The sequence below is a fragment of the Staurois parvus genome, unplaced genomic scaffold (assembly GCF_062004578.1).
Source record: "Staurois parvus isolate SC_StPar_1 unplaced genomic scaffold, SC_StPar_1.0 ptg000182l, whole genome shotgun sequence".
NCBI lineage: Eukaryota > Metazoa > Chordata > Amphibia > Anura > Ranidae > Staurois > Staurois parvus.
In genome coordinates this window covers 286,751-313,217 of record NW_028317978.1, presented here as the reverse complement: position 1 = coordinate 313,217, position 26,467 = coordinate 286,751, and the positions used below count along the sequence as shown (strand labels likewise).

Here is a 26,467-nt window from a genome sequence, read left to right as displayed (position 1 = left end):
AAGAGGGCTGTGCACAGGAGATGCCCTTGCAATCTGACAGATTCGGAGTATTTTTGCAAATATTGCCAAGTCAAGATGTGCCATGCTGATAGACTCATACCCAAAAAGACTGAGTGCTGGAATCAAATCAAAAGGTGCTGCAACAAAGTATTAGTTTATGGGTGTGCACACTTCTGCAACCATATTAATTTTAGTTTTTTAGCCCAGACATATGAAGAATACGGGAGATTGTAGTCACATATACCACACAGCCAGCACTTGCCAGATATTTCTGCAGCTCCTTTAATGTTGCTGTAGGCCTCTTGGCAGCCTCCCAGACCAGTTTTCTTCTCGCCTTCTCATCAATCTTGGAGGGACGCCCAGTTCCTGGTAATGTCACTATTGCGCCATATTTTCTCCACTTGATGATGACTGTCTTCAATGTGTTCCATGGTATATCTAATGCCTTGGAAATTCTTTTGTACTCTTCTTCTGACTGATACCTTTTAACAATGAGATCCCTCTGATGCTTTGGAAGCTCTCTGCGGACCATGGCTTTTGCTGTAGGATGCGACTAAGAAAATATCAGGAAAGACCTACTAGAACAGCTGAACTTTATTTGGGGTTAGGCACTTTAAATGATGGCAGGTGTGTACTGACTCCTATTTAACATGATTTTGAATGTGATTGCTTAAATCTGAACACAGCTGCATCCCCAGTTATAGGAGGGTGTGCACACTTATGCAAGCACATTATTTTAGTTTTTAATGTTTACTCCCCCCCTCCTAAAAGATTTCAGTCTGTTTATAATTGAGTTCTACAGTTTATAGGTCACGTTAAAGGGGGAAAAAGTTCTGAAATTATTTATCTTTGTCTCATTTTTTTACATCACAGAAACCTGACATTTTAACAGGGGTGTGTAGACTTTTCCTATCCACTGTAAGTCTATTATTGTTGTTGCTTTTTGTTTGCTTCCATGATTTATGTGCAGTTCTTTAATCAGTACAATTGTTTTTTATGGAAACCGCTGGTCTATGTAGTCCTCCTAGCCACGGTTCTCCACATGCTATTTATAGTCGTTTGTAGTAATTGCAGCCCAAGGCTTGCAGAAGGAGCAGTGGGTTTCGAGCACATAGTCTGTCATCTCTCCGGCCTTCCTCTCTCCAGGGACATCACATTTTTCCCGTACGTTCCACGCTGGTTGAGGGGGACTTCCTGGTGTCCACAGGGCGTCCTTGCCCTAGCACTATCTTACACAGCTTTGGATTGCGGTGACGGTTGTCCAAGACAGGGATGAAAAGCTGATGCGGATGTCATTTATGATGAGCGATACCTTACTTTACTCCTTGTGAGTGTTTAACCTATTGCTAATAAATAGTTAATTATAATATTACACTTAGGTGGGACTTCCCTTTTTTCTCTTATGGGGCACCCAAGCAGGCTCGCTGCCAAGCCGCTGCACTGTGTGTTCATTCACACACAGAGCCGTGGCTCGGCCGCGTCCCCTCTCTCTCCTCACTGGCTGTGATGGACTGGCTCCCACTGTTGTCTCAGGCAATGAGGAGGGAAAGTCCCCAGAGAGCCGAGGCTCTGGTGCATATCATTGGATAGCAATAGGGCTCAGGTAAGTATTAGGGGAGCTGAAGCACACAGGAGGAGAATGCATGAAGGTAAAAACCTTGAGCCTTTTTACAACCACTTTAAGCACTATACAAAGAAACATAGAGTAAACAATCCAGGCAGCCACACTCCAAGAATCTTCATCTTTATTGAATGTAATATAAAAGCAACTATTTACAGCTATATAGAAACTATGGAGACTGAAAAAGTTGGTGCGTTTCAGTGCTTAATTATGACCTGACTGTCCTGACACGGTCGTCTGACATATTGGAGTTCATTGTACGAAGAAATGCCTGGGCGCATCACGCCAAATATTAACAGTAGTGAGCTCTCACGAGGACTTCATAACAGGTGAACCAGATATCTGCAGCATTAATTGTGATCTGACAATTTGGTGGGACTCAAATGTAGGATCACAATAATTGCTCTGGATGTCAAACTCACCAATTGTGGGCTCCTGACATTCTACTGGACCTTGGTCCTGCCAGAAAACATAAGTGAGCATACAAAGAAGGCCCTGCCAAGTGAATCTTTATGGCAGAACTTCAAGGGCAAATAGAATGCTAAAGGTGCAATAAATAGTCTTCAATAAAAATGTATTCACTCTTGATGGAGCTTGTAGGCAATTTGTTCCGGATAGGGGAAGAAAGGAAAAGAACCTCTTTGTTAGGTTTCATTTCAGTCTATGTATATGCTTTCAAGATTTATGCTCTTTATTTTCCGAACGGCTATTGTCACTTCCAAAAACCTCAGGCGTCAGAGGCTTTTACTTGGGACATCAGCTACCTGGCATCTGAGGTGTGCTTAACCCTAATTACAAACATCTAACACAGGCATCACTAAATGGTGGACAACAGTCCAGATTCGGACCGAATCGTTGTCCCATCTGGACCAACAGTCACAGCAGCACAGCAGAGAGCGAGAGGCAGGACAGGGTGGAAAGCAGGTGGCAGGACTGGGCGGAGAGCGGAAGGCAGGACAGGGTGGAGAGATTGGCACAGTAACACTGGATGGAGTGCGGGATCAAGAGCTGTCTGAGATAACTTTCCAGATTAACCAGCAGCTGGACTGGTTGTAGGACACAAAGTGGTCCTTGCAACCAATCACCAGCTTGTGAAAATGCTTCCACCCTCCATCCAGTGCTGCTGTGCCTCACGTTCTCTGCTCTTTCCTGCTTCCTGTTCTGTCCTCCCTTCTGCTCTCCATACTGTGTAAAGGGGTGGAGGACCTGGCTATGAAGGATGGGGGGCAGGGGATGCTTTATGTGAACTAGGTAGAGCTCTACTGTGCAGATAACACTACTGTATGTGGAGGGTTATGTGAAAAGGGCAGAAAGAACCACGAATGGGGGTGATGGAAAGGGGTAGAGAGCACTACTGTGGAGGGGTGAGGAATGATGTGAAGGGGGCAGTGCTATGTGGGGGGAGTGATCTGAAGAGAGGGCAGAGGACATTACTGTGGGGGGGTTTGTGATGTTTAGGGAGGGGCACGGGACACTACTGTGGGGCATGATGTAAAGGGGGCAGAGGAGGACACTACTGTGGGGGGGATGATGTGAAGGGGGCAGAGGAGGACACTACTGTGGGGGGGATGATGTGAAGGGGGCAGAGGAGGACACTACTGTGGGGGATGATGTAAAGTTGGTTGAGGACATCAATGTGAACAAAGGGGGGTTCAGAACACTAAAGTGAAGGGAAGCTGAGGATACTGCTGTGAAATGGAGATCTGTGATGTAAAGAGGGATATGCAGGGTGATATGCAGGGTGGACTGAGGACACTGAAGGAAGAACAGAATTGGGATACCAGAGGATTGGGGGTTGTGATGTGAAAGATCTGAGTCTTTGGAAAAATATGAGATTCAGACCTCTGCTGGAAGAAAATTTTACTGATCGGACCTCTGAGTTTTAATTCAATACCCCTGAGCTAGCAGGAAAGCCATCTAGGTTCCTGACATTAAACAAACACTACTTTACCCATGTCCCTCAGCTATGAGTCTTTCTTGTTGAAGAAAACTTAATTGTGAAAATCTGACGCTTTTGTGACAAAATAGACATCACCGTTATATGTCATGACATCTTAGGAGACAATAAAATTAGTTTATCTTACCTCTCATCACCTCCTCTCTGTTCTATGTCTCTGAGCTTTTCTACAAACTCAGGAAACTTCATTTCTTGTCTAACAGATTTAGGCTTAAAGTTCTTAAAGTTCACCATTTTCTTCTCATCATAATAGAGAAACTTGTGGCTGTTGGCACTGTACACAGAAAAGTCCCCATTGCCAATGTTTTCCTTCAGATAGTCTAAATCCCACTTCAGAGCTGGATGAACCAGATTCGTATCGGTCAGAACTACAGGTTCCTATTTCAGAACAAGAAAATAATGGAGTTAGGTTAAGCAACTCTGATATGTTAACAAGTAAACCTTAAATGCCAAGATGTTCTGCATTTCTACACTAAGTAAAATGTGCTATATTAGTTACACTCACAATGAAAACAAAATACGTGAGCTATCAAGCAGGAGTGAAAGGAAGGAATCCCCCCCCCAGGTGCTCTCGGAAGAAGAGGTGCACCCCTTCTTCTCTGTGCATCCCCAAAGGAAGCCGCATTCCTATGGTGGAGCAACTGTGGGCTCAATCTCGAGCCGAGCTGTGTGCATCCATAGTCACACACAGTACAGCACTACTCGCTCCTTTCTCACAGGCTTTGGCTGACAGCAGCAGGAATCGATGGTACCCACTACTTCCTCCGTGTCCTGTGAGGAAAGAGAGAGATAGAGAGAGTGAAGAGCTCTGTTACAGACAGGCACAGCAATGGATTGAAAAAGGACTCAAGTATGTATAAGGGGGGCGAGGGGGTTATACAACTGCTAGGACATATTGTACCTTCATGCAGCAACTGCATTAAAGGTATACCCTGCCTTTAAAATCACTTTCATGTACATTAATAGTTTTCTAAAGGTAAAGAATAGCAGTAGTGCATTTCTTTTGAGGTTTTCTCTCTTTATTTAGAAATATCAGACTGAAGGACCTTTCAATGGTTAGTTAACTGCATTTTGTGTACACTTCCCATATAAGCCATTCTTGGTCATATATATATATATATATATATATATAATCTATATACACACACACATATACACACACACATACACATATACTGTACATGTATAATGCAAATAAAAGAACTGTACAAACTGTTGGTACTACATAAATTCTGTGTAATAATAATAATAAGAACAGTATCAGAATAGGATTAGAAAACTTTGTGATACAAGAGTTTTTTATTTAACATTAGTATGAATAGGTTTTCTAAATATACGCAAAATGCAGCATGTCCTATACGTTAAATCACACTAAGCTGCAGCACACAGATATGAACTGACCATGCAGAATTGAATGGGCTTTTTAATTAAACCATATTTTACTGTAGGATAGTAGACATGTTGGAACCAACCCTAACTCAGCTGTGTGAGCTTGAGCTATATAGATCTGCAACAGGCTATTTTTAAGCAATGCAAGTGATAAGTCCTGTAAACACGCAATATAGAGGATAAAATTCCACCTGGTAAATGTTGAACACTGGAAGATTGTGTGGATAATCATACACACATAATGTGTGTGTGTATATATGAGATATATTAGGAATCAAGTGAATATGTTGTCCCTGAAGTTGATGTGGTGAAAACAGAAAACAATGGGCAAGCGCAAGGATTTGAGCGAATTTTACAAAGGACAAAATTGTAATGAACAGACAACTGGGTCAGAGCAGCTCCAAACTGCAGCTCTTGTGGGATGTTCCCGGTCTGCAGTGATCAGGATCAACCAAAAGTGGTCAGAGGAAGGAAAACTGAAAAGAAAAACTGCAATAGGGTCACGGGCAGCCAAGGCTCACTGATGCACGCAAGGAGCAAAGGCTGGCCTATGTCGTTTGATTCAAAAGAAATGCTACTGTAGTTCAAATTGCTGAAAAAGTTATTGCTGGTTCCAACAGAAAGGTGTTAGAACGCACAGTGCATTGCAGTTTGTTGTATATTATTATACAGGATTTATATAGCAGCAACCGTTTGCTCAGCGCTTTACAATATAAGGGAGACAGTACAATTACAATACATTTCAGTACAGAAGGAATAGGAGGGCCCTGCTTGTGGAGCTTACAATCTAAAGGAAGGGGGAGGTGATACAAAAGGTGATAGCTGCGGGGGATGATCTGGTGGAGGTGGGGTAGGCTCCCCTGAAGAAGTGCGTTTTCAAAGATTGCCTAAAGGCAGACAGGGTGGGGGCTGACCGGACATGCTGTGGTAGGGAGTTCCAGAGGATGGGAGAGGCTCTGGAGAAGTCCTGGAGGCCAGCGTGGGAGAAGGTGATGAGGGAGCTGGAGAGGAAGATATCATGGGAGGAGCGGAGTGGGCGATTTGGGATGAGGATGTGGATGAGATCGGTGATGAGGCTATGGGCAGTGTTGTGGATGGCTTTGTAAGCTGTGGTTAGTATTTTGAATTTTATTGGATTCAAAGGTTATTGGAAGCCAGTGAAGGGATTGGCAGAGAGGGGCAGCAGTCGCTGATCAGTTGGTAAGGTGTATGATAAGGTGTAAGATGTATGTTGCATATAGAGCTGCATGGCTGTGGTATTGTCAGGGTGTCCATGGTGACCTGTGTCCACAGCCAAAAGCATCTACAAAGGGCACATGAGCTGGACCACAGAGCAATGGAAGGTGTCCTAGTCTGATTAATTAAAAAATGGTTTTAGGAACACAATGAGTTTGAGGTGTTGACCTGGCCTCCAAATTCTTCAGATCTCAATCCAATTAAGCATGTTTGGGATGTGCGGGAAAAACAAGTCCGATCTATGGAGGCCTGCCTCACTACTTACAGAACTTAAAGTAATACTAAGGACAAATATTTTTTTTTGTTAGTTTTGGATAGGGTGGAGGGGGATTAAAACACCTGTCGGTTTTTACTGCCATTTGTGCCCCCATTAGGGAGACTCCCCATTTCAATTTGTCCTGTTTACTATTATCATCAAAAATGAAAGTTAAAAAAATAAAATAAAAATTTTTGAAATGACACCAGAACAGGAACAGAGGGGAAGTCTTCCAATAGGGTCACTAGTTCTGGTGCCCCTGTAGATACCCCAGGATTTCCCCTCACCTCCTGTTTTGGCGCTGCCTTACTCTATCCAAAATGAAAAAAAGTTTTGCTTTTAGTTCTAGTTTAAAGTATCCGATACTGACGGCTTGGTGCCAGATACCACAGCATACCTTCAGAAGTCCATAGGAGCCCATGAGTCAACAGGTTATGGTGGGTGGTCATAACGTTATGGTTGATCAGTATATATAGGGTTTCCAGTCATTTGGTAACCCCAGGTATAATCTTTGTATTGCATATCCCGCATAACCCTCCCCACACACCATTGTGGAAGCACCCAGGTACCCCTTTCATACTACACAACTGGAACAAAAAAAAAAATGCGATAGCCTTCAACTTGCATTACTTTGTTTTAAGCATAGACCATACCACACAGGTAGGAGATGGGAATATGGTTATGTGGCAAGAGAGATAAAGCATTTGGTTAGTGAACACGTACGCATGTATGGTAACCTGGAAGGCTTGCTAAACAAATGACACACAAGTAGTGGTTCATTAACTAGGACTCAAGAAAGCATGTTATCAGATAAGTCTGCTGTAGGCCAGACATGTAATCTCTTTGCTGAGGTTCACATTAGTACTGGAAGTATCATCGCAGGATTGGTTTGTTACACATTTACAAGTGACAAGCCTATGGTATCTGAAATAAATCTAGGCGGAGATTAATAATGGGGATATACATTCCTGAGCAATGTTTTGGTTTGTGAACGTGAAGTGCAGAGGAAGAATAAACAGAAGCCGGTGTATTATTTCAAAGCAGTGTAAATATTGCTCTACTGCACTATCTAGAAGGCATAGCGGAACTTTAATGTAGCCGCTCAATTCAGCAGACCAAAGCACGTAATTTGCTACAACTTTGCTCCCAAGTGACTTTTTATTATAGTCAAATCACTACTGGAGGCCTCATAAAACCACTAAATAAATAATATATAAAAAAAATAAAGACTTGTCTTTCAAATATCATAACACTGACAGCAGGTGGAAAAAGAAAAAACAATCACTACAATGCCTTTTATGCATACTGGTGATGATGACATTATTGACATGCTACCCTTCTGCCTTTTATATGGAGTACTCTAACTAACTCCGGTCTTATGCATTGTGGAATATTCGGTCGGATATCCCTGTATGTTCAGAGGTCTTCCTTTTTGATTAATGCTGATCAGTGTCTCGTGTGCTTCACTATTTGTAATAATACAGATGTTATGTTTTTTTATTGAGAAAAACACTTCTGTTAAAAAAAATAATGTTATTAAAAGAGAAGTATGGCCAAAGCTCTTTTACCCCAATCCCTGATGTATTCCATGTCAGAATACAATTCTTACAGTACCTACCTATATGGGGAAAGTTGCACTTATCCCTTGTTACCTTAGGTGCAGTGTGAATTACTACCACTGGTAAAACACTTTTTATACTCCTGGAAAAGCCATTCTAAAAAATGAGTGAAATCAAAGTAAATCAGACTGTTCAAACAAATCTATCCAAATTTAGGATAGAATAGCCAAGGTTTTAGAAAACACCCCTTCCATAATCTCCCATTAACTAATATCTAAATAGAACACCTCAGATGCAGTCTTACCCCACCCTCTTTTTAGGCTTCTGTAGTATACCAAAATGGCAGGCAGAGTCCGGCTCCTTTACTGAGCCAGTGATGTGTGCTACAGACCAGGCATGGTCAATATTATTATTATTATACAGGATTTATATATCGCCAACAGTTTACTCAGCGCTTTACAATATAACGGGAGACAATACAGCAACAATACAGTTCAATACAAGAGGGTTAGGAGGGCCCTGCTACTTGGAGCTTACAATCTAAGATGGAGGGGGTTAGTGGTACAAAAGGTAGTAACTGTGGGGGATGGACTGGTAGGAGGAGTAGAAGATTTCATTATTAGCTGAGATCACCTAAAAGTGAGCAGATTAGGCGATAGTCTGATAAATTGGTATAGAGAGTTCCAGAGGATGGGGGAAGCTCTGGAGAAGTACTGGAGACAAGCATGGGAGGAGGAGACAATGGAGCTAGAGAGCAGGTGGTCGTGTGAGGAGCGGAGAGTACGGTCAACAGCCAGATTGTTTAAATAGCTTCTAAAATGTCAATTAGATCAAACCCTGGTAACCATGCCTGCACCGTATTGCAAAAGATCACCACTCCATGAAGGATTCAAACGCTACCCTGTGGCTACTGGCAGATAAAGCTAAAGAGCTCTGCTGGTTGGAATGGCAGTGCTTGGGTAGTAACCATTTTCCATTGCTTCTCCCAGGCAAAAAAGCCACAGGAGAACCTGAAAAACACACAGATGGATTCTCCATAGCCCTGTCTAACAAGAAGCACTTAAAGTGATATTAAAGGTAGAATTTTTTAAAATAACAAACATGTCATACTTACCGGCTCTGTGCAGTGTTTTTTTTCCAGAGCAGCCCCAATCCTCTTATTCTCAGGTCCACCACCAGCACTCCTGGGCTCCTCCCTCCTGCTGAGGGCCCCCAGAGCAAGCAGGTTGCTATGGGGGCACCCAAACAGGCTTGCTTTCGGGCTGCTGCTCTGCGTGTTAATTAACACACAAAGCCATGACTCGGGTCCGCCCCCTCTCTCCTTACTGGCTCCCACTGCTGTCTCAGTCAATGAGGAGGGAGAGTCCCCGGAGAGCCAAGGTTCTCGTGCTCATCGCTGGATCACCATGGGGCTCAGACAAGTATTGCGGGGCTGGGAGGGCTGCTGCAGACAGAATGTTTTTTGCCTTCATGCATAGAATGCTTGAAGGTAAAAAACCTTTGAGCCTTCACAACCACTTTAAGAGTGAATATGCAAGAATGCTATTTCAGACAACAATTCCAAATAATACTGTGGCTCCTGGAACTGCTGGCTATACACTAGTTGAATTTCATTTGAAATTCTTCATTTTATAGACATTTGTTTGATTTTCTAATTGTTATTGGGGTCAAATTGACATTTGTTTTCCATCCTGCTCCTTCTAATTTTCTTATCACTGAACAAATTTCTCACAATCTATGTAGTTTTTGTTCAGGAATTTAAATGTATTCCAAACTCGAATGTTAAAACGCAAACAAAATATTGAAGTATTAAACATCATTTGTCCAGTCATTGAATATACACTACGAATGTTCGTACGAATATTCATAAAAATGTTCCTTTGGAAATCTACTAGTGCACAGCCAACATTAGCAAAGAGTGCGGCATGTGGGAGGATGAATTTCTGCTTGCAAGCTGCAGAACGTCTGTCAGACTGACTCTTTATGGATGTGTGGGCTACAGCTGCACACATTGACAGATCTGTCATCTGCAAAGTGCAGGTCTGGACCAGGGGCGGACTGACAACTCATGGGGCCCCCGGGCAATAGTTGATCATGGGGCCCCTGTGTCCTTGCCCAAACTCAAAAAAGCCTATGAAAAAGGTACCAGGGGCATCTCATGGGGCCCCCTACTGACCCCGGGCCCATGGTCAGTGCCCGAGTTTCCAAATGGTCAGTCCACCCCTGGTCTGGAGCCTTGTGAAGCAGTGATGCATATCTTGACATATAGTGCAATCTGCCTCCAAGATTCCAACCCGAGTATCCCAACTCTTTTTGCTCCCCTTCGCTGTTCTATTCTTCATTCCTTAGCATCTCTTACTGCTTACAGATCTCATGCTCTTTGACGCTAGTGAGCTGAATGTATACACTACTGCTATAAATGGAATATCTTCATTTGACTGCAACATCATTCAATGCATTTTATGAGTAGTGTAACAACATAGACCACTGCTATGTATGCATGTCTCAGAAACATCATTGGCAACTAAAACAGAACATGAAGGAATTAAATTGTGCCCAGCAGTCATTAAACTGCAAATGATTAAGAACAATTGAATTTGCCAAAGATCAATGATTAGAGCAGACTGTTGTCATCATGCAGTGGGGAGGTTGCAATCAGTCCATAGTGATGCAGAACTGGTAACTTGCATAAGACCTTAGTCAGGTAGTGCATTAGAGCTAATTATGAGTGACAGTGCTGTGATCTCTCCTAATGTGTTGCCTACTAATGAGCACGGGCATATTGATGAAGCATGGATTTTGACTTTTTTTCCTTTGTTAAAAAAACTCTACAGGGGTAAAACCCTGGCATTGGTTTACATTTTAAACACGACTGCACATTTCATCTCCCTACCTTAAAGTGCTACATGGTACAATAAAGCTATAAATAGGTGTATGTTAATACATTCTTTCATTCATTGTATAGACTGGATAGAGGTGTTGAAAAGTTCAACAAACATGAATTTATAGGAAGTTTTGTACTCTTAAATAAAAAAAAAAATAAAAAAATCAAGGTTCGATTCACACCACAATTTCTCTGTTCCAGTGCCTTTTTGATCCATTCCCCCCTCTTTTTCTTCATTTCAATTCAGGACATGTGCGTTCCGGTGCATTTTTGACATTTTGCCATATTCCATATAGAAAAAAAATACAGCATGTCCTACTTTTGTTGACTGCACTGGAATGCACTGCGCTGGTGTGCACTAGGGCCATTGGAATACATGGAAAACACTGTGCGTGTGTTTTTGATGCAGAATAAAAATGCACTGGACTGCATCTGGTGTGAACCAGCTCTAAAATTTATACTTAACCAATAAGGCATTTGCCAGCTTAAAAGAAACACATTATTATTCTGATAATAAAATCAACTTTTCTTTCTAAATACCGTATTTGCCGGCGTATAAGACGACTTTTTGACCCTTGAAAATCTTCTCAAAAGTCGGGGGTCGTCTTATACGCCGGTACACATGTTTAGGGGGGCTGCGGCATTAAGTACAGGGGTTTGCAGGAGCTGATGTCTCTTACCTGGATCCAGTCCCACGACGATCCGGTCCAGGAAGCGCGGCGTCTCCTTCAGTTCGGCCACTGGATGTTCGTGCGGCTGCTTGGCTCCGCCTCCTCACCGGTGATTGGCCGCCAGAACTGTAGCTCAGGAAAGGCACACAGGCGGCCAATCACCGGCGAGGGGGCGGAGCCGAGCGGCCCCGCGAAAATTGAGTGCCGGAGCAGCAGGTAAGTGTTCTGTGTAGAGGTGCTGCTGCAACCACATATGCTGGCTGCAGCAGCACCATACGAGAACAAGGTCAGCAAGTCTCAGTGGGAGGAATAGTGCCCCATCATTGGTGTCACTGATACCAATGATGGGGCACTATTCCTCCCACTGACACCAACGATGGGGCACTATTCCTCCCCCCCACTGACACCAATGATGGGGCACTATTCCTCCCCCCCACTGACACCAACGATGGGGCACTATTCCCCCCCCCACTGACACCAACGATGGGGCACTATTCCACCCCCCACTGACACCAATGATGGGGCACTATTCCACCCCCCACTGACACCAATGATGGGGCACTATTCCACCCCTCACTGACACCAATGATGGGACACCATTCCTCCCACTGACACCAATGATGGGGCACTATTCCTGCCACTGATACCAATGATGGGGCACCATTCCTGCCACTGATACCAATGATGGGGCACCTATTCCCCCCACTGATACCAATGATGGGGCACTATTCCTCCCACTGATACCAATGATGGGGCACTATTCCTCCCACTGATACCAATGATGGGGCACTATTCCTCCCACTGATACCAATGATGGGGCACTATTCCTCCCACTGATACCAATGATGGGGCACTATTCCTCCCACTGACACCAATGATGGAGCACTATTCCTCCCACTGACACCAATGATGGAGCACTATTCCTCCCACTGACACCAATGATGGAGCACTATTCCTCCACTGACACCAATGATGGGGCACTATTCCTCCCACTGACACCAATGATGGAGCACTATTCCTCCACTGACACCAATGATGGGGCACTATTCCTCCCACTGATACCAATGATGGTGCACTATTCCTCCCACTGATACCAATGATGGGGCACTATTCCTGCCACTAATACTAATGATGGGGCACTATTCCTCCCACTGACATCAATGATGGGGCACTATTCCTCCCACTGGTGTGCATTGGAAGAGGGGTAGTCTTATACGGCGAGTATAGCCCAAACACTACATTTTAGCAGGAAAAGTAGGGGGGTCGTCTTATACGCCCAGTCGTCTTATACGCCGGCAAATACGGTAACTAAGACCACAAGTTCTTGACAACCAGATAGATTGCTTCATGTCATTAAAGCAGGGTCAGCAAGCCATTGATCGCGATCTACCTCGGAAGACTGTGGGCAACCTACTGGTAGATTATGAGCACGGCTCTGCTTCCCCCCAGCCTCTGCTGTTCACAGGGGACACTACAGTGGGAGGGTGATGTGAAAGGGGCAGGGGACACTTATATGGGGGGGTGGGGCTACAGGACACTACAATGGGAGGGTGATGTGAAGGGGGCAAACAACACTGCTATGAGGGGCAGAGGGCACTACCGGGGGGTGATGTGAAGGGGGCAGAAGACAGAGGGGGGGGGGAACAGACAGAGGACACTACAGTGAGAGGGTGATGTGAAAGGGGCAGGGGACACATATGGGGGAGGTGGGGGGGCTGCAGGACACTACAATAGGAGGGTGATGTGAAGGGGGCAAACAACACTGCTATGGGGGGCAGAGGGCACTACAGTGGGAGGGTGATGTGTAGGGGGCAGGGGGCACAGGACACTACTGTTCTTCATGACATCTTTTTATTGGGAACTTACTTGTTTTTTCTTTTAAAAAAGCGCTGCTTAGCCACCCCCCACATCAATTTCCTCCATGTTGTCCAGGTAGATCTCAACCTCTGAAACGTTGCCTACCCCTGCATTAAAGACTGCAGACAATCTATTATTTTCAGTCAGACAGACCCAGTCTTCTGATGGACTTGTGAGATATTGGTGAATTAGCTGGGCACAGCAGTGTGCAGCACTAATATGCAAATAAGCAGGCTGCATATGTCATGAGTAAAGAAGGCTTTCCATGTACATATACAAAAACAGGCGCATTAGTAACGGTTTCAGTTTGTGCCTTTGCCTTTTCAACATAGTGCTCTGTCTATAGTGCCAACTGTACACAGCCCTTTACAGCTGATGGCAAGTAAAGCTAGCCATACACTGGCATATTTTCTATTGAATATTTGCAGGAAAAGCTGGGCTCAGGGAGGATGTGAGTGAGTTGATGTAGACAGAAGTGGCCATATCAGAGTGAGATAGGAGTGAGGTAATCAGTAGCAGATGCAGAAGAGAAGGTGGTCACTGTTTAATGAATTTGGAGATGATGCATTTACTTTCCAGCTTATCTGTCATAAACACGCCTATATACTGTATATTTTTTAGACTTTAACCACTTGGCGCCAAGCGCACGCAAATATGGGCCTTTGTAAACAAAGGATATGCCGAGAACACACATTCACAGACACATTCACAGACGGGAGCTTTCCAATCATGTGACCGCCGTGACAGCCAATCATGGCGGTCACATGACCCTAGAGCCTGCCCCGTCTTTACAAACCACTTAAAGGGCCAGGAGGTGCCAACACCAAGGAGTTAAAAGGGGGAGCATTTATGTTTATTCTGATGCAGGAATGCACTGTAAATAGCCCGTACATTGCGACCTGTGCCAATGGGATTTCTTTGTTACAAATGGGTTTACATTACCATGAAAGTCTAGGAAAATGCAAAAACCTTTTGAAGCAGGTCAAATGCAGGTCTGATGAAAGTCAAATGCATCTATCAATGATTTCTGAATAACCTCACAAGCATCCCACACTGATAACACGGACACAAGCCTAAAGCCCAATCAGAGAGGCCCTAATAAAAGTGGCAATTTTTGTGGAAATTATCTGTATGGCCTATACTTGCCCCTTAGTTTCCATTCTGTATTGCTGAAGGCAGTGTACAGAACTAAACACGATCAGCTCACAGATTCCCTTTTGATCAGTACAGAATCCACCCCATGTGAAAAGCGGCCTTACACTTTTCATGCAAACACTGTACCCAAATTCATTTTTTAATATTTGAGGCACAGAGATTTCTTTAGTATATATAGTGGGAGAATGGAGATGAACGGATTAAAGTACTGAAATGCAGGATAAGGAAGATGAGGGGTTTAATATACAGGTCATGGTAGAAACAGCAAGGAGACTAGTAATACAGGAGAGGAGGAACAGTGAAGGGATTAGAAACAACTGCACAATTGCTGTTGCTGATCTGGAACTTGTGACTGAATGAGTCATTCCTTAGTTCCTCCTTACTCTGTTGTAAAAGAAAGGGGTGTGCTTACCAATGTAAACACTACATGGTTTATATTTGTGATCACTGTGATTGGTTAGCACAGCGATCACCTTTGTACACTGTTTCTATGAACCAGCCATCCGAAAATATCTCAGTTCACATCCTTTATTGGGCGCAGAGGCCTACAGCTAAAAAGATGGATGTGTGCTTTTACTGCTTGTTCAATATGTACAGTGGGTATAGAAAAAAAAACACCCCCCTTTAACTGCTTCCCGACCGCCCACAATGTACTGCAGACGGGTGGTAGCTGCAGGGAAAGTGACATACCTGTATGCCGTATGTCGCTTTTGGCCTTCCGGGTTTAGAGCGCACATGCACGCGCCCGTCCGCTAACCACCGCTGTCATTCGTTGTAGGAGGTGTATGTCAGCAGGTCTCAGACAGTGACTTTGGCTGGGATTCTGCCAATCTCCTACAGCAAATTGAGATGCAGAGCTGTGCCTGTATTTGTAAATACAGGTGTCTATTTTAATTGGCAATGTATAATGCTTTTGTAATTTACAAAGCAACTGGAAAAAAGTGAATCCTTCCTGAAATTTCAGGTGATCATCCCGGCCCTTTTGTATCCAGAAGGTGCTGTGGCCCAATCCTTAAATCTAGATGCAGTACCCCATTCCAAAGGTCACCCCAAAGAAGATGTCATGTCTGTAGCAGAGAAGGAATAAGATGCGACACCCGCTTTTTGTCCCTCCTGTCCTGGCCAACCTGGTCTCTGCCTCAAGAACTGCTTCCGTCGCTACTATACACTAGTGAAGTATTAGTATAGGGTACAGCATGGCACAGTTCAGGGCACATATTCACCATTCTCACAAAGGTTCTCCAAAGATGTTAGATAGTCAGGAAACTGTCCATCACATTTTGAGAGGCCAGAAACTCAGATGCTGTTACAAAAAAAAGTATGAAAAAATAAAGTTAAAACATTTTTTTTTAAATTTTACAAAAAAAATAGTTTTTATCGGGTTTTATTGAGTTGAGTTGTTCTATTGTTACTTTGTTTTAATGTAACCTCTTGCTTTACAGGAACACTATTCACTTTGTGGTTTATTAAGTTAATGTTCTATTGTTACTTTGTTTTATTGTTAACCATTATTTGCTTTGCAGAAAAACCATTCAGCTGCAGCCCCAATCTGTTTATTCTGACAGCAACGGGGGGGGGGGGTCTTGCTCTCAGAATATACATAAGTGTGTGCAGCGCTGCTGGATGAGATGTTTCATCCGCAGTTAACTAGTAGCCGACCGCAGATAGCCGAATGATGGCTACACTGCGGCCGGCCAGTTCTGAGTGGACGTCATATGACGTCCTCCCAGAATGCGCTCTACTGCGCGCCCCAGGGGGCGCGCACCCGGCGATCTCCGTGATCGCTGCGTCCTACGGACACAGCTGATCACGTGATGTGGTAAAAGGCCAATCACAGCAGCCTTTTACCACGTGATCAGCGGTGTCCAATGACACGCTGATCACAGGGAAATGCAAGTGCCGGTTCTCGGCTGCACTTTCCTCACGCTGTCAGATCGTGAGGAAAGTACTGCCGAGAACCGGCATTTGTCAGAGCGGGGATCGGCACCGATCATCAGGGCACTGATGATCAGTGCCCTGATGATCGGTGCCCAGCAGTGCCACCCGCAAGTTCCGCCCACCTGTGCCCAGCAGTGCGCCCACTAGCTCCGCCCACCTGTGCCCAGCAGTGCACCCACCTGTGCCCAGCAGTGCACCCACCTGTGCCACTCTGCAGTGTCACACACCTGTGCCCAGAAGTGCCACCTACCTGTGCCCAGCAGTGCCACCCACCTGTGCCCACCCACCTGTGCCCACCAGTGCCACCCACCTGTGCCCACCCACCAGTGCTGCCCACCAGTGCCGCCCACCAGTGCCGCCCACCAGTGCCCAGCGGTTGTGCCAGTCAGTGCCCAGCAGTGATGCCAGTCAGTGCCGTCTATCAGTACCCATCATCAGTGTCACCTATCAGTGCTGCATATTGGTGCCGCCTATCCGTGACACCTCATTAGTACTGCCTATCAGTGCCCTTTAGTGCTGCCTATCAGTGCCCATCAGTGCCGCCTATCAGTGCCCATCAGTGCTGCCTCATCAACGCACATCAGTGAAGGAGAAAAATTACCTGTTTGAAAAATTTTATAATAGAAACCAAGAAACTTTTTTTTTTTTTTCAAATTTTTTCCAATTTTTTTATTTATAGCGCAAAAAGTAAAGTGCCCAGTGGCGATTAAATACCACCAAAAGAAAGCTCTATTTGTGAGAAAAAAATGATCAAAATTTCATATGGGTACAATGTTGCATGACCGCGCAATTGTCAATCAAAGTGCGGCAGCGCTGAAAGCTGAAAATTGGCCTGGTAAATAAGGGGGTATAAGTGCCTGGTAGGCAAGTGGTTAAAAAAAAAAAAAAAAGAGCATATATGCCATAGAATGGGGTCCTGGGGTGGCCAGTGGGTGGATGGCCCCTATGCTTCGGCATATATATTTTATAATATTTTTAGGCACATATTTCAATAAAAAAAGTTGTTTTATTGAGTTACTGTTTTATTGTTAACTACTGCTGTTTTCATTGCCAAAATGCCATTGAGCTGCAGCATCGATCTGTTTATTCTGAGAGCAAAAAGGTCTTGCTCTCAGAATATACATAATTGTGTGCAGCGCTGTTGGACGATTTTTCATCCACAGTGAAAAAAAAAGAGCATATATGCCCAAGCATGGGGGCCTTGGGTGGCCAGTGGGTGGATAGCCCCTGTGCTTTGGCATATATTTTTAACATTTTGTGTTGGCAGAGATTTCTTCATCCACATCGATCGATGTGAATAGAAGAATCTATTACGTTCTTTTTTTTTTGTTCAGCCCATGAACATTTCATGTGTGCCCACCATTAGAAGTGGGTGGATGCAGGGAGGTATATTCTAATGGTGGGCATACCACACACTTTTTCTGGCAGAGATTTCTTCTCTTTTTTTAGTCAGCCCATCAGGTGTAGCTAACCACCTTCTCAATGGCAAAAAAGCCATTTGACTTTCAACTGTGATCAGCTTTGGTCATTTTGATTGGCTCAGCTAAAAGAGCTCTCCTGGAGCATTTCAGTCCCTGATAGTGCAACTGAAGCAAACAATTCTGTCACAAGTTAGCCTGCAGTGTCATGTTTGTGTATTCTTATCTCCTTGCTGCAGTGCTGTGCCTGATTCCTTTCACATGTGTGGTTTGTCTGTGCTCACCTATGGGCGTCGTCTGCTATTCTCTGGGTTTTAATTCCTTCCCTTCCATCACTTCCTGGCCCGCCTCCTAGTTTGCTTGTCTATATAAGACATGCTCATTCTAGCCCACTTTGCCTAAGCAACTTATTAGTTCTCTAAGAACTTGTATCCTGTATCTGACTACCTGTGCACCGACCCTGGCTTCATCCACTGACTGTGCTGATCTCCACCAGTCCTGACCTCAGCTTGTCTACCGGCTTCTCTGTTGTCTCCTGGACTACACTCTGCTCACGTGATTGGTCTCCACATCCTCATCTGGGCGTACCTGGGGGCCTGACCTGGTTCCAGCTTGCTGCAAGTCCATCCCCACCATCAGGGACTCTGGTGAAGAAGCAGACTGGGGCTTAGACTCCGCGTCCTGGGGAACCCCGAGTTGGCGGTCTACAAGGGCTCACTACCACAGGTTCGTGACAAATCCACTATGGGTGGCAAGGCACTGTCAAAAGATCTCCAGGATAAAGTTGTGGACAAGCCAGGAGATAAATACAAAAAAATTTCAAAGGCTTTAGCAATGCCTAGAGGTACAGTGAAGTCTATTATTAAGAAGTGGAAGGTATTTGGTACAACGCAGACCCTCCCTGGACAAGAACGTCACTCCGAACTGGATGAAAGAGCCAGGAGAAAACTGTTCAGAGAAGCTACCAAGAGGCCTACAGCAAACATTGAAGCAGTTGCAGGAGGGTTACAAGAAAAAAGGTCACTCAAGAAAGGCCACATGCAGTCACCACTGACCTTTGCCAAAACGCACCTTGAAGATTCTGAGGCCACATGGAAAAAAGTGTTGTAGTCAGATGAGACTAAAATTAAATTATCTGGCTTCAACACTAAACAATATGTGTGGTGGAAATCCAATACATCTCACCATCCAAACATCACCATTCCTACAGTAAAGCATGGTTTACCTTCCAAAATCACAATGACAAAGCACACAGCAAAAATGAGTGGTTAATGGAGAAAAAGGTGAATGTCCTGGCACTAGTCAGAGACCAGGCTTAAACCCCACTGAAAATCTGTGGAATGATTGCAGCCCACAAACAGTCACCATCAAATTTAAATGAACTTGAACTGTTCTGCAGAGAAGAGCGGGCAAATATTGCAACGTCTAGATGTGCAAAGTTGGTAGAGACATATGCCAACAGACTAAAGGCTGGAATTAAACCAAAAGGTGGTTCAACAAAATACTGATACAAGGAGGTGATCCTTTTTCCAACATGTTGGTGTATATCTTTCACTTATACGTTGTACTAGTAAATACAGCTGGATAAAACAAAAACTGTGTCTGTCTTCATTTCAGCCTGCAAAGCAACACTTCTTTCCTCCTTTCGTAAAAATTCATATCAGCATGCAACTTTGAGCGTAGATGTGAAATCATCCACAACTAATTTCTTAAAAATAAGGGGGGGTGTGATAAAACTGCAAGAAGAAGCGCAGACTTCATCAGTGGGCTGCCACAGGAAACAAGGAAGGAAGCCAGCCATCGATGATGCTATATTGAAAATAGGCTATGGGGGGAAAAGGGGCACAGAAGGACCAGAGGCTAGGTGAAAAAGACTAAACAAACAGAAAAGTGCATAGACAAATGTAAGTGCAAGTGTTTACATACAGTAGTCTCACATATTGAAGCCAGTTTTTAAAATGAGAAGGGGAGAGGGTGGGAGAAGATCCACTTTAAAGTTGACGTTTGGCTACAGCTTCAGTCACATATCCTACTTGTAATGAAGTGTAGTCCTGAGTGATGTCTACTGTAGAAATCTTCTCCCCAGTGAAGCCAGCTCCCTTTCACAGCACTGAATCTCTAACAGGGCATGGATGGACCACCCTAGGTCTAACACTGAAGCAGGTCTTGAAAGCCCCCGTCCCCTTTCTGTCCTCTTCTGCATTGAGAACTATCCTTGCATTGTGTTCATAATATGCAATACATTCTGTGATTGGGGGTGTCATTCCTTCCCCCCCCCCCCCCCAAACTCATAGAAAGTGTAACATTATGTAAAAGCAATGCCTGGGTTTTTGTCAATGGAGGAGAAAACAGAAAGAGGTGGGTGGCCATCAGGACCTTCTTCAATGTTAGATTTTTAAAAGCCTTTACAAGTTACCAGTTTAGAGTTACACAGCAGGTCTGTGTGTGTGGTGCGACTGCTGTTTACATATGCGTGCGGGACCTATGTGTGCATTCTCATTTGTGCATGAGAATGGGAGAAAGGGGGCGCTTTCAATTTTTTTACCCCAAATCTCTCCTCTGGCCTCCAATGCAGCCAACCAGACAAAGATCAGTCTGATCGTCTGCTTCCCTGGCTGGTAACGGCCTGGTAAACAAAAAAAAAAACAAAACAGGAAGTTATGAAATCCTCGTAGCTTCCAGTTTCTGATGTCACACAGTGGGAGGAACAACATCTGTTCCTCTCAGTGTGTGTCTAGAGATGGATACTTCCAGTCGCATCCTCGCCGGCCTCTCTGATCACACGGGAGAGCCCGGTAAAGGGCCCCCTGTAAAAGTATTCCGGCAGCTCGTTAGGCACTTGAATTACTTTAACTTTGTAGAAAATCTCTGGCCCAACAAAATGATACTTCGATCATTACTGCACTGATGACTGAGATATCGTCCTTCCTGTCCAAGAACATTTATAAATGCACTGCGGATGTAAAGCGGTTAAATAAACCAAAGCCAAAACAAAATTTTATCTAAACTACAGCTATAGTTGTGAATAATCTGGGCACAGTTTCTCTTTAAGAAATACATTAAAAGTGCTGAAAAATTTACATCATAGTTCACAAACAAGAAATTGTAATATTCAGATTGAAGTATAAATAAAGGCAGCACTTTTTTTTAGCTTGGGATGAAGTGGAAAAGGATTAGAACACCTATTAGGTTTTTATTGCTGTCTGTGCCCCCTTTAGGGAGAGTCACAAAAAAATACAACATTTTAGGTTATCCCCAGAAAGCAATAGAGGGGAAATCTTCCAATGGTGACACTAGTTCTGGTGCAACCCCAGGATCCCCTTATTTTGGAGGGATTTCCTCTCACTTCCTGTTTTGGCTATGGGACTGGAAATATAGGAACATTTCCTCACAGGGGCACAGATGGCAAAAAAAAACTGACAGGGGTTATAAGCCTCCCTTACTCAATCCAAAATGAGAAAAAAAAAAGTTTTGTCTATAGTTCTGGTTTAATAGAAAAATAGCTGCCCGTACTTGAGATAATGGGGTCAATTCAATAAGAGACAGATGAATACTGCAGGAATTTTTGAGTTAAAATAACTCATGCAGTATTTATTAAAAGTAGTCAATTCACTAAAAAACATGCATTATTTACTGAATGTGTTACCTGTTTATTTTGTGATGTTTATCATTAAATTTAGCTTTCTTTTTGGTGTTTTTTTTGCAATTTTTTTTATATGCCAACATTGCACCAGAGGAAGAAATAAATGCACAGAAATATTATTTTGAAAGTATGAAAACATTGCAGTATGCTTTCATTCATAGAACGATCTCCCTCCGGTGAAATGTTACATTGCATACATTTATGTACAGCAGGGTCCAGTCTCACTGGATGATATTCATAATGGGATTCCTAGACCTCCAATTACTGATGCGTTTCGAGGACTTGCCTCGGAGGAAAAGCAATTCCTCAAAGTGCATCAGCCAGTTGAAGGTCTAGGAATCCCATTATGGATATCATCCAGTGAGACTGGACCTTGCTGTACTTTATATGATGTGCCCTTGACATTGTATCCTTTGGGATTATATTACCACTCCTTGTCACATATACGCGAATTGGATGCGTTTAGGACGTTATCCGATTCGCATGACGTGTACCAAATCGCCTTTTTATGGAGCTGGTTCACATAAGTGAAGGCCAGCGGCATTGTGTTTTTTTAAAAGTCATTTATGATTTTCAGTACAGTTCAGGAATAATTTCAAGTGTCCTACACTTTATAAATTCACACGTGAATCGCTGAACAAAACCGCACTAAAACCGGCCCCGCACATACAGTTAGGTCCATACATATTTGGACACAGGCACAATTTTGGCTTTTTTTTCATGTATTTACCAAAACATATTCAAGCTATAGTTATATAATGGATATGGCCTAAAGTGCACACTCTCAGGTTTAATTTGACGGTATGTACATCCAAATTGGAGAAAGGGTTTAGGAATTATAGCTCTTAAGAACAGCCATCCCCCTTTTTTCAAGGGACCAAAAGTAATTGGACAATTGAATCAAAAGCTGTTTCATGGCCAGGTGTGGGCTACTCCTTTGTTATTTCTTCATCAATTAAGCAGGTAAAAGGTCTGGAGTTGATTCTAAGTGTGGTATTTGCATTTGGAATCTATTGCTGTGAACCTACATCATGCATTCAAAGAAGCTGTCCATGCAAGTGAAATAGGCCATTGTAAGGCTTCAAAAACTAAACAAATCCATCAGAGAGATAGCAGCAACATTATGAGTGGCCAAATCAACAGTTTGGTACATTCTGAGGAAAAAACGCACTGGTGAGCTCAGGAACATAAAAAGGCATGGACATCCATGGAAGATAACAGTGGTGGATGATCGCAGGATACTCTCTATGGTAAAGAAAAACCCATTCACAACATCCAGACAAGTGAAGGACACTCTCCAGGAGGTGGGCGTATCATTGTCAAAGTCTACAATCAAGAGAAGACTTCACGAGAACAAATACAGAGGGTTCACCACAAGGTGCAAACCATTCATATGCCTGAAGAATAGAAAAGCCAGAATAGACTTTGCCAAAAAAAATCTAAAAAAGCCAGACCAGTTCTGGAAAAGCAATCTTTGGACGGGTGAAACTAAGATTAATCTGTACCAGGAAGACAGGAAGAAAAAAGTGTGAAGGCTTGGAACAGCTCATGATCCAAAGCACACAACGTCATCTGGAAAATATGGTGGAGGCAGTGTGATGGCATGGGCATGTATGGCTTCTAGTGACACTGGATCATTGGTGTTTATTGATGATGTTACAGAAGCAGCCAGATGAATTCTTCAGTGTTTAGAGATATACTGTCAGCCCAGATTCAGCAAAGTTGATTGGACAGCCTTCACAGTACAGAATGATCCAAAACACACTGCAAAAGCAACCCGGGAGTTTTTGAAGGAAAAGAAGTGGAATATTCTGCAATGGCTGAGTCAGTCACCTGATCTCAACCCAATTGAGCATGCATTTCACTTGCTGAAGGCAAAACTAAAAGGCAGAAAGACCCACAAACAAAGATCAACTGAAGACAGCTGCAGTTAGAGCCTGGCAAAGCATCAGAAAGGATTAAACCCAGTCTTTGGTAATGTCCATGGGTTCCAGACTTCAGGCAGTCATTGCCAGTAAAGGATTCTCAACAAAATATTAAACATTTTATTTATGATTATATTCATTTGTCCAATTACATTTGAGCCCCTGAAAATGGAGGGACTGTGTATAAAAATGGTTGCAGTTCCTAAAATTTGTACTTGATATTCATATCCAACCCCTTGAATTAAAGCTGAAAGTCTGCACTTCAAATTCATTTGGATTGTTTCTTTTTAATTTATTCTGGTGGCATACAGAGCCAAAAGTATGAAAATTGTGCCTGTGTCCAAATATATATGGACCTAACTGTATGTGAAACCGGTCTTAAGGCTTTCTTCACGCTGATCTGACCATGTAATCCTATGGAACTCTTCACAGTGATCCACTGCTGGTCCGCTGAGTGTAGTAAAATCCTGCTTGCCGCATTTTTGGTGTAGTAAAAAAAAATGCACCAAAAAACAAACCTCCCCAACAAAATGCATGGAAAATGTGGCAAAAATGCAAACAAAATGCACCAGCATTGTGTTTTTGAGTTACATGTCCTGTGTAAAACACACTGCAAATGCAGTAAAAAAAAAGGCAGCAAAACTGCATTTGCATTTTTAGCTAGTTTTTGCTATGGATCAATGTCAGAGTAGCCTTAATGAGTTTGTTTGGGGGGGGGGGGGGTTTGCAGTATTTTCTTCACATTCAATATTATACTTAGATGAATTGACTCTTTATCTCATGTAATAGTTCTGAAAAAAATGGGTCACATGACTTTCATATCACAAGCAAATTCCTTTAGTAAATTGAGCCCAATGACTGAAGAAGCAGTTCATTACCAAAATCCACTTGTGGCATCTGAATCCAAGTACCAGAGTGTTCTAGAAAACGATGTAAATAAAAGGAAACCAAAGATCCAGCTCTAGAGAACTGCCCCAATAAACTGAACAGAAGTCTGTAAAAACTATTGAGCATAATCAGATGACTCCCACACACCATGTGACTTCACTGCTATACTAAATAAGCAGCACCCTTTTGGCCCGGCTACACCTTATTACACAACAAACATTGGTCAACTTTTGGCCTCAGAATAGTCACCAGGTCACTGCTCCACAACACTCAACCTATAAACATGCTCCAGGCATCTGGTAGCCCACCTGTTCCATTCTACCCACATGTCGTGCTCCAACCACCTAATGGCCCACTTGCCCCATTCTAACCATCTGGTGACTCACCATGCTCATGCTGACCACCTAGTGGCCCACCTACACCGTTCCACCTAACTTGAGGACCTGCTGTGTTCTATTCTGATGGCCCACCTGTCACACTACCACCAACCTGGTCTCTTACCAGCTGTGCTCCAAGTGTCTGGCAGCCTACCTGTTCCACTCTGCCCACCCAGTGGACCCACCTGCCAAGCTATGACTTCCCGCTGGACACACCAGGTCTTGTGTGCAGTGCTCAGACTTATCTGGTCTCTCACCTGCCACACTCCAAGCATCTGGCAGCCCACCTGTTTTACTCTGCCCTGTTCTATCGACCTAATAGCCCACCTGCCACACTCTCAACCCCGTGGACCCATCTCCAATGCTATGACCACCCCGTGGACCCATCTCCAATGCTATGACCACCCCGTGGACCCACCTTCAGTGCTGCGACCACTCGATGTTGCACTACGACTACTTAGTGGCCCATCCATCCTGGTCTCTCACCTGCTGCTCTCCAGGTGTCTCTACCCACCTAATGAACCAGCTGCCACACACTGTCCACCCGGAGGACCCTCCTGCCACGTTCTGCCCACCCGGAGGACCCACCTGCCGCGCTCTGCCCACCCGGAGCACCCACCTGCCGCGCTCTGCCCCCCCGGTGGACCCTGCTGCCGCGCTCTGCCCACCCGGTGGACCCTGCTGCCGCGCTCTGCCCCCCCCCCGGTGGACTCTCCTGCTGCGCTCTGCCCACCCAGACGACCCACCCGCCGCGCTCTGCCCACCCGGAGGGCACCCACCTGCCACGCTCTGCCCACCCGGAGGGCACCCACCTGCCGCGCTCTGCCCACCCGGAGGGCACCCTCCTGCCACGCTCTGCCCACCCGGTGGACCCTCCTGCCACTCTCTTCCCACCCGCTGGACCCTCCTGCCACTCTCTGCCCACCCAGTGGACCCTCCTGCCACACTGCCCACGCTCCCCAGCTGGTAACCCCTGAGTGACCCCCCCAGCACTCTCCAGCTGCCTCCTCCCCTCCCCCATGTAGTACGTGACTTCTCCATGGCACTCCGTACAGCAGGTGAGTACGGGGTCCCGGAGACAAGAAGAGCCCAGCGGAACCCACACCTGCCAGAACTGGGGCCTCACCTCGTTATCGATGAGCTCTTCCGCTCTGGGGTCAGAGTGCTGCAACCGCGGGATCTGTCGGCTCTGAAACTGATAGGAACGTAACTGAGCCTCATTCCACCCGGGGCTCCGGAGCTCGGCCTCCCCACCACCGGCTCTCCTCGTCTCAGCCACCACCTCAGCAGCCGACACCCCGGCCTCCGCCATCCCCCGGCGGCGCACAGACTTGCCCCAGCACAACAATCACCGATCTACAGCCCGGCCCGACGAGGAGCAACGACACCAGCGCTGACTGGCCAGAGCGGCAACCTACTACACAGTGCCCTCCAGCGGCACCTAGCGGGAGACTGAGGATACTGCCTCCAAGTGTACAGCTGAGACTTTCCATTGTCTGCTCAGCCCCCTACTGCTGTTGTCTATTCGTTCATAGAATATTGGGGGAGGAACTGAGAAAAAACATATACATACGAGGTTATGGGATGGGGGGAAATCAATCGAGGTGGCAGAATAAAGAACAGGGCTCTTACACCTAATACAGTAGGAAGGTCTGTTCATGTGACCAGGATCCATGGAATCATTGGGGGCATT

At 44.7% G+C, this 26,467-nt stretch overlaps 1 protein-coding gene across 1 annotated transcript in view; it reads right to left on the bottom strand.

Annotated features, from left to right (window-relative positions):
- Positions 1 to 26,177, bottom strand: part of HIF1AN (hypoxia inducible factor 1 subunit alpha inhibitor) — a 53,700-nt gene extending 27,523 nt beyond the window's left edge. Inside the window, exons 1-2 of the mRNA XM_089677222.1 lie at positions 25,901 to 26,177; positions 3,706 to 3,956 (exon numbers count right to left, since the gene is read on the bottom strand). Coding sequence (XP_089533348.1) covers positions 3,706 to 3,956; positions 25,901 to 26,086 — 437 coding nt within the window. The 5' untranslated portion in view covers positions 26,087 to 26,177. The remainder of the gene's footprint in view (positions 1 to 3,705; positions 3,957 to 25,900) is intronic.
- Positions 26,178 to 26,467: the final 290 nt, after the last annotated feature.